The following is an 8,758-nucleotide window of genomic DNA, read 5'->3' as shown; positions in this document are numbered from 1 at the left end:
AGAATCTCGTGAAGAAAAATAAAAAAGCAAAAGTAATTTCGACTCAAATATCAAAAACTGCCGTCCATCTGAGCCATCCACTCGTAAAGCTTTTTCTCCTCATCACTGATACTTGCCCACTTCTGTGTAACAGCAATCTCCAGCCCAGACATTCCTCGATGGCTCTCAAGCAACTTCTCTCCTTCCAAGCTCGAGAAAATCAAGAAAGCCGTCCTAGTAGTGCTCGGGACCTCCTTCTCAACCACCACATCTTCTGAAGCCTTCCTGCAACTGTCCATGACTTCCGGCTCTCGTCTCCGATCATCTGCTGAAGCCATTTCCACGTACGGGCCTTTCTCCGCGTCGGTCATATTTTCCCACCGCTCTCCAAGCGCGATCGCCGACTCGGACATCCCCGGATAAATTTGCCGTAGTATCACGCTTTCGATCTTGAAGAACGTCACGAAGCCAGAGGAAACGGTGATTTTTCTGTTTCTGGAGACTCTGGGAACGACGCCGTCTTTCGTCAACATCATCGACTCGTCTGAGGAAATCCTGGCTTTGCTTACAATTTCACAACCGACGCTGTGAAGCATCGAAGCTTGGAATTTAGATTAGGCGTCGAAATTAGAATTACAATCGTTGATGAAGAAGGAGACGTCGAATAGAAACATGAGTCTACTTGCTTTAGCATAGAAAGTTACCATTTTCGATCCTCAATTTCAGTTTTTCTTTTTCAAACTATTGGAGTGCGTTTGTGATTAGATTTGGTAAGTAATTTGAACAATCCGCGCTTACAAGAAATCTGAAACCCGTAAGGCATATCGATGGAGCTTACTATATTTTTTTTATTTTTTACTATTATTTATTTTATTTTATTTATAATTTTATAAAAATTATCCTCTTATTTACGTATCAATTAGCATAAGAGCTTACTAATGATTTTATATTGGGATAGATAACTCTTAGATTAAGGGTAATTAATATTAAATTATAGAATCTAATTAACACAGTACGTGAAATCGGACCTTCGCATGGGGGGCAGCCGAAAGGTCCAAGATATATTGTTTCATGGAAAAGCGGCAAAGGATGGTGACTTCATTGGATGGATTCAAAACGGATTTGAAGCTGCACAGGAAACCAACGACTCTTGAGGCTTACCTCAAGATTTAGCCAGGTAGCTTTGTCTGAGAAAAGGAGTATATGAGGGAAAGAAATGCCACTGCTATATAAGATCCAAAGAGGTGGTAACTTCCCTTCAATAAGGCAGGAAAAAACGAAAAACAACATTTACCCTTCCTGCATACTGCTAAAAAAGTAACAAAAAAGCTACAACAGAGATGTGGCATTTCCGTTTCTTTTTATGGTACAGGCAAAACTGGGTATCAGATATTAAACCCAAAAAGAAGAGAACTTCTCTTACCTTGTTTGTAAGTGGCAAAGATGGTTCATTCCCTCACTTCACCAGCAACTATGATGCCCAAAAGATGCTTTAACTTACTGCTTCCTGTTTGCTTTCTTCCATGTTAACCAAAATGATGTCAGAAGCTCTAATTACCTTCTTCCCTTCACCACTTTAGTAACATCTATCTAAGAGACTGAGTGTCTCCTGTTTCTTGAAGGAGTTGACTTGATCTCATCTGGGTTGACTGAGCCAGACCCTGGGCTTTTCGAGGTATCGGAGCTGCTGTTCTCACCTTGCTGGCTCCCTTTGTTTGACCATATCTTGTTCAATATTTTCTTAGGTTTGAAGATTCCTCCCTTGGATTTGCTTCCTTTCTCGCTTTTGTCACTAATCTCACTCAACCTCATGGACGTAAGGACACCCTTGAGGGGCTCAACCATATTGGAACCATCCCAGTCCTCATCGGTGTTAGTAGTTGCTGATCTGGAGCTGCCATGAGATCCACCATTCTCGTGAGGAAGCAGGGCTCTTATGTTACTGGGGATGTCAGGCACCCTAGCACCAGATGTAGTCGCAGCTCTTACCTGTTCGAAGAAGAGGACCTGGACAACCACCCTGAGGGGTAATCTCTCATTTTGTGCTGCGTGCATGCACGCATCCATTGAGAGTTTCTTACAGTCCATTAGCCGGCATATTTTCTTCTTCTCCGTCTTACCTAACCCCGGGTGCTCCTGACAAAGACAAGTAAGAGATACAAAGTGAGAAGTTGACAGAGTTTAACTTCCAAAAAGTGTATGCCCCCCAGAATCATACTAAGTAAGACATTAAGGGTCTCAATGAAATAATAAACCAGAGACAATCCATCAAGAACTAGTTTAGGTCTACCAAACATCACCTCTGGCAGCACAGACTATAGGTCCCCAATAAAGGTGCAGACTTTCACTTTATGGTGCACAATTAATGCACAAAATAAATGCTCAGGTTGAGAATTAAAATCAGTGAGTTTACCTTAAGATACATGTCAATTGCACGATAAAGCCCATCATGAACCGGCCTAGAATCGCTTGATACCATCTCTGCCAAATCAATAAACTTGGATACAGGGAGATTTGGGTCCCTTGCAATCTCTGCCAGGTAGCCATCCACCAATTTTGCCACTGCCAGCTTCGAAGCTCCAGAAACAAAAGAGGGACTTCTAATCTCCTCCACATCTCCCACCACAGGTAAACTAGTCCTCACATTCTGTTCTTGCACGAGAAATTCCTCTACTATATTTTGCACCAAATCAACATCATAAATGGCATCCTCTCCTGATGGAGCTGGAATCAGAAGATCCTTGACAGATGCTTCTTCCAACTGTTGACCTATTCTTTTCACCAGTACCCTTTTAGTCATTTCACCAGAATCCAACAGGCTTGCTGCTTTCAATAATTTGAACAAGAAACTACATGAAACACAACCTTTTTCACTTGGCAATAACCATATAAGTGTCTCAATAAGTGACCTATATTTTGCTATGTCACCACCCGGAATCGTTCCTTCACTAAAGCCTGGGACCCTTCTAAAAGCATATGCTTTCAATGATTCTCCAACAACTTCACTGGGAATCAACCCCTTGGTTTTGATGGTCATTATTACCCGTTTATAGAAGTCAATTTCTAGCTCACTCAAGTCCTCAACCCACCAATCTTTAGGCACTGTTTGCTGCTTCCGTACGCCATTCCACTGTTCAGCTCCATTCTCAGATGGAAGCTTTTTCCGGTTGTAAGTGTAGGACCACTGAACCTTTAACGTATCTATGGAGGCCTTGGAAGCTATAGATTCAATACAACGGCCAATTATCTTCAAGTCCTCACACCATCGTAGAAGGGATTTTGTAGTCTGGAGAACTATAATTGAGTCTTTCCAACTTCGCAATACACTTGAATTGAGGAAAACTTCAATCTTGAAAATAAGGTTTCCTTTCTCCACAGACTCATTCATTTCCAAGTACTCGGCAGCACATCGAGCTGCAACCACATTGTAAGCATTGAGAGTAACAGTCATGCCATAGCAAAACTTGGCACAGATTTCAAAAGCATGGGGCCCACCAGGGATGTCAGGAACGTGGATTTCATCATCATTTTCTTCACCAGTGGTTGCAACCAACTTTTGGAGTCGGGCACTCTTGGACAAAAGGGGAAACTGCAGAGTCCATGGGGCCAAATAAGTAAAAGCATCACACATTTAAGTGGGAAAGTTAAAACACAATGTCAAAGGTGAATATGACAAATTTTGTATTATGAAAGTATATTCAAAATAAATGAAAAACCATTTTAAGTCAAACGAATTAAGACAGTACAAAAGCTGTGTCACACTTTTCTAATATGAGGATCTCCATTGTAAGATTACCCTAGACTTAAAGTAATATACCAAACCAACCAAGCTATGTAGGTCCGACCAGGACAAAGCCAAATGCCAATTTGTGCCCAGAGATCATGATTATTAGACTGTTACCCACTCAGTTAGACAGCATTATAAAGCAAGAATTAATCTGAAAATATCAAAAGCAGTAACGAACTATAATAGTAGCCACTGAGAAAAAAAAAGTATGATTCAATAGATAAAAATTTCCAAAGACAGCAAATAAAGTCTTAAGAAGACACTTTTATGATCATTCACATGGGTCCACATAAACACACTAAAACGCTCATATTCAAGAATTTTTCGTGTCCAAGGGTTCTCTTAAGCAAAGATCGAAACAGAAATTTCAAGAAACGCAATCAATTCATACAATGCAAACTTGACTTAAAATCTCACTCGTACCACACTATATCCACAAGATCAATGAGCTGCAGAACATCAAATACATGCAGAGATTAAAATGTATACACGTAAAGGCACTCAGACATCTAGCAAAATCCTATGCAGAAATGCTGCTAGCTTGATATTCAACCTAAAGGCTACAAGTGATTCATTACGGAAACCAAGAATCCACATGTATGCATTCACCTTCACACCATAACTCAGGTGGAAGGTCAGCTTTCTTCACTAGCATTCAGATTTTTACTTGGCTATCCAACTCTTCTGTAGTAACTAAAGTGGACTCCAAAAGCACAAAATTATTTTACTTAAAAGAAGGAAGATAATTGTAGAGGTAGGAATCCATTTCCTCTAAGGATTTTTAAGTATGCTAAATTGCCCAAATGTCTAGATGATTCTTGTCACTAGAAGTAATTCTCACTTGGACAGTCTAGCTACTGAGAGAGCAGAAGACCCAATCATTTTTATTTTTTATTTTTTGTGTATCTACTCTAATGTAATTTACAGAATCAGATTTTCTTCATCTGATTCTGTAAATTCTCTGAGTTTTTTTTGCCACAGTAAACTTTCCTGTTATTAAATTTGATAAAATTGTCTACTTACTTTTAAAAGAAAGAAAAGTAGCACAACCACTCTTTATAATAGGTGAAACTAAGCTAGATCAGACATTTGAAATAGTCAACCACATTCAAAGAAGATATATAAAAGAAAAAAAATAGAATTATTACCATTCAATTTCATCAAAAAAGGAATTACCTTATGTAGATAAAACTTAACATCCCCTACACAAACAACAATATCCGTGGCCAACTCTGTAGCTACATACCTGCAAATCAGAGGAAATTATTTGAGACTACCTCCAGGAAGAGTGTAAATCTCATCAAGGACACCATGAACTCTCACAAGCGCTACACTTATAACTAGAAAAAATATCAGTCCAGAGAACCAAAACAGTGCTTGCCAAAACAATGGTACATCTAACAAGATCACATCCACCTTTTTTTTCCTGCTTGTACTAAAGGGAAACTATTGCATCCAAGTAAACACCAGCTCCACAACTGCAAAAAGGGATAAAGAAACTACTTTGGCAAGCCACTTTTGGTAGTTAATAGTAATAAAATTATGGGTAGACGAGACTATTGATAAAGTAAAAGTTTGAAACCTCGAAATTTGAAAAGCAACCAAGAGAAAATCCCTTGGCTTTGGTAGAAAGTATTTTGTCTCTGTTCAAATAGCTGGTACAAAGATGGCTCAACAACAAACTCATCTATCACACTTCCATTAAACTCCAGCATCATGATAAATAAGATTGCAGTTGAAATTCTTTTGGTTATCATGTTTAATTTGTTTGTACATCTGTTTCTTTCATGAGCTTGACTGCCACACAAGGGATTACTCAGTTTGACAGTGATGTCGATCATAAAAATAATCACTACGCTGTTCAGGATACAGGTGCAGAGGCAAACCCAGCTCCCTTCAGCTAGTACAGGCATTCCCTCTGGTCTACTTCAAATGGTTTGGACGGGAAGTGGTGTTTCCAGTGGCAGAAAGGTGAGTAACACGTAAGAACGTGCCCTTGGGACAGGAACAACAGCTGGAAATGGCTGCTAAGACCCTGTAGGCTGAGGAGCACTACTAAGCAGCCATTCATTGAACGTTATCATTTGACTATGCTTTTAGGTGATTGAGTCTTCTCCAGATGAAGACATGAACAGGATCATTTCCAATGTTAATAAACTGTTTCCAAAACCTGTTATCGATTAGAGTGCCCCAGAATCCCTTCTAATTTCCAAAACCGGTTAGTAGACCATAGATACCAGAGAGTTCGACTACAATGGAGCTATCATTAAACAGAGAATCAGTACATTAGCCATTCCACCAAAATGAAATATAAACCAACAGAGTAGCATGGAAAGCTCAAAAAATAGGAAAAAAAACGCTCATAACATATTGGAAATTGAGCCATTTTAGAAACACTCATCGAAGAGTGTCCATTAGATCAGAACTGGAATTCGTGCAAAATGATTTACAACTGACCACGTTTTCCTCAGAAGGGGTTGCTGAAAATATCTTCTATACCCTACGTTCAACTATTAATCAAGTAAAACCACATTTCACTAATTAACGAAGACTCTGACTTTAAACTGGTGGATCCAGCTTAAACCCATTTTAAACAAAATATAAAGATAAATTAAATGCCAAAAGAGTCGTGAAAAATGGAAAGTTCTTCTGGTCAAAAACATTAATGCACATACAGAAAAGAACAAACCCTAAATCCAACTAACTGAAAAACAGAAAGTAATACATAACTCACCTGACATCATTTCCCTCAGCATGGAAGGAATCTGGCTTGGATCCAAGTTTCATAAACTTCATCTTGTCAAAAAAGTCGTTAGAGCCACTGAGGTTCTATATCCAAAACCAATACTCACTTTTCACTTAATTCCTGTAAGAGGTACTCCACAGCCGCCTCCGGCTAACGAACAAGCCATCAAACAGCAATAAAGAAAAAGAAAAAATAAAACGGAGGCGGGGGCCGGCGAGAGGTGGACTTTTGAACGGATGGAGCAAAGACGGAATCCTTTTCTTCTCGACACAATGGCGCAAATCTTACGAAAAGAGGAAATGGGGTCTCTGAACTTCAAAGGGTCCCTTCTCTTAATTAGTAAGAGACCCGAAGATGCGGTCTGATCGAAAGGTTGTTTCCTCGGTCGGCGGCAGGGCCCACGGACTCCGGAGGCCAATGGTCAGCCAAGGAGACAGAGCCAACAGAGCCTTTGGACTAAATTAATCCCGAGCCAGAGACACCCACAAGCACTAAACTGACAGCACCGCCCTGCCTTGATTTGTTAATAAGTACGCTCTGAATTCTTTTTTGTTCCAGTGATCGTTTTTTTAAGCATCGACAAGAAAAGATCCTGCGATCTGGAGCTTCAAGTCCCGAACTCTGGTATGTACATTCCTTCAATGGCTGATGATACAGCACCAGAAAAAATAAAACCTGCAAAGAAGAACAGCGTCTCGGTATGAGGGGAAAAAACTACCAAGTGGGTAGGCAAGAAGCATCTAGCAAAGAAGTCAAAAGCAGGGAGGAGAAAACAGAATCTTTGGAAGGAAGAAAAACACTAAACCCAACACCGAAAACAGCTCAATTTTGAGTGAATAAAGATCAGCCACAAGATCACTTCAACAATTCAGAAACAAGCACTTCTTTCGGTGTACAGAAAATGCGAAACATGAAGCCGTTAAAAAACGAACCAGGTAACCACGCACCTACGGTGAATCAGGCGAGGAACCCAAACCAAAATTCCTTATTCTTCTACTTCGGGGATAATCACTTAACAGCCAACTGAAAAAGAAAGTAGTAGAAAACATACAGAGGAGAAGGAGCAAAACAAACTTTCGAATCCCACATACCATAAACTGAAAAAAGCAGGGGGAAAACAAAACGACTAAACAACGACATGCGGAACAGTGATTAAATGGGGAAAAAAAAATAGAAACAACTACATAAACGCCTTCAACTGAACACAAAATAATCAAACCAAACTCACCCAAGAGAAAATCACCCCATATCAGCAAAACCCAGGAAGGATGTAAAACAAAAACAAAACTCAAAAGCGCGCACCTGAATCCTCCTCCGACCACAGCTCAAATGCACCCTCCACCACAGCACAGTTGCACCCAAAAAGCAAGAAAGATTAGGAACAGTCCCTAATCGCCAGTTCCCACTCTCTAATCCGCGAAAAGGCCCACACAAGAAGCCAAAGCGGGAATGTTCCTCTGTCTCAGAGTTGTAACTCCATTAAACCCAGAAACCAACCTTTCCTCCCAGTCTCGAGTATTGACACCCCTAGATGATGCATCGAAATTCGTTCTCGAGGGGTGGGCAAAAAAAAATAAAGGGACCGAAAGGGCAAAATAAGAAGAAAAATCCTTCCAAAGGGTTTTTGTGCTTACCACTTTCGCTGCTTCTCTCCCTCCCCTTGAGTTATTTTTATTTCCTGTCTCCCTCTCTTTTTCTCGCAGACTGAAGCCATTACGCCTTTCTCTGCACCGTTATGCACGCCAACCTGACACTTCCTCTGTCACCACTTCACCTTTGCTGCTCTCTCTTAACTATGTCCACGCCCACAGAAAGGGCCCCTTCTTTTAGTACTAATTACAATACTGACACACTAGGATCTTAGCCAAGCGGCTAAGCCCAACCCTTTTTCTCATCTTGGGCCCACCTGCCTTTTCTTAATTTCTCACGTGTAGATCGTGTAGCCTAGGACCTAGCTGCCTATACCATGAGATCAGATTTCAAGCCCTATAAAATCAAGGGCCGAGAGGAGAGAAAAAATCCACAAAATATTTACAACCTTGGGCCACATAACCCTACAATGGGCCTTGTGCATGTACAGCCTTATATTTATTCTCCCAGTAGGATTTCTACAGTTAGAAGGCAAAGCCGGGAAGCCGTGTGAGGGGACAATGAGACGAGTCATTATCGGTGGGGTCAGGGCCTCACCCCCATCAAGTGCCATAAAGGTCCGCCGGGCCCACCGGCTCCTGCATGCGAGATTCAAG

General features: G+C 40.7%; 2 protein-coding genes across 5 annotated transcripts; both read right to left on the bottom strand.

The window, feature by feature from the left end:
* Positions 1-50: 50 nt before the first annotated feature.
* Positions 51-575, bottom strand: LOC137953615 (uncharacterized). Its single transcript, XM_068801057.1, has one exon. It carries the CDS (start codon positions 573-575, stop codon positions 51-53), a length of 525 nt encoding a protein of 174 aa, XP_068657158.1.
* A 608-nt stretch (positions 576-1,183) lies between these two features.
* On the bottom strand, positions 1,184-8,480 carry LOC137952984 (phototropic-responsive NPH3 family protein NPY3-like). Of its 4 annotated transcripts, none has more exons than XM_068800140.1 (5): positions 7,815-8,480; positions 6,501-7,187; positions 4,943-5,012; positions 2,393-3,568; positions 1,184-2,115 (listed from the first exon to the last, which is right to left on the bottom strand). In XM_068800140.1, exons 2-5 carry the CDS (start codon positions 6,560-6,562, stop codon positions 1,570-1,572), a joined length of 1,854 nt encoding a protein of 617 aa, XP_068656241.1. In that variant the 5' UTR covers positions 6,563-7,187; positions 7,815-8,480; the 3' UTR covers positions 1,184-1,569. The 4 variants fall into 4 exon arrangements, with proteins under 4 accessions (XP_068656241.1, XP_068656242.1, XP_068656243.1 ...); XM_068800141.1 differs by having other exon boundaries at positions 8,147-8,480; XM_068800142.1 differs by lacking the exon at positions 7,815-8,480 and adding an exon at positions 7,445-7,465.
* Between the last annotated feature and the right edge of the window lie 278 nt (positions 8,481-8,758).

The sequence above is a fragment of the Aristolochia californica genome, unplaced genomic scaffold, assembly GCF_029961685.1.
Source record: "Aristolochia californica isolate CCGP_79_NKW_82.1479 unplaced genomic scaffold, dmAriCali1.0.hap1 SCAF_16, whole genome shotgun sequence".
Lineage (NCBI taxonomy): Eukaryota > Viridiplantae > Streptophyta > Magnoliopsida > Piperales > Aristolochiaceae > Aristolochia > Aristolochia californica.
This window is presented reverse-complemented; position numbering and strand designations above follow the sequence as displayed.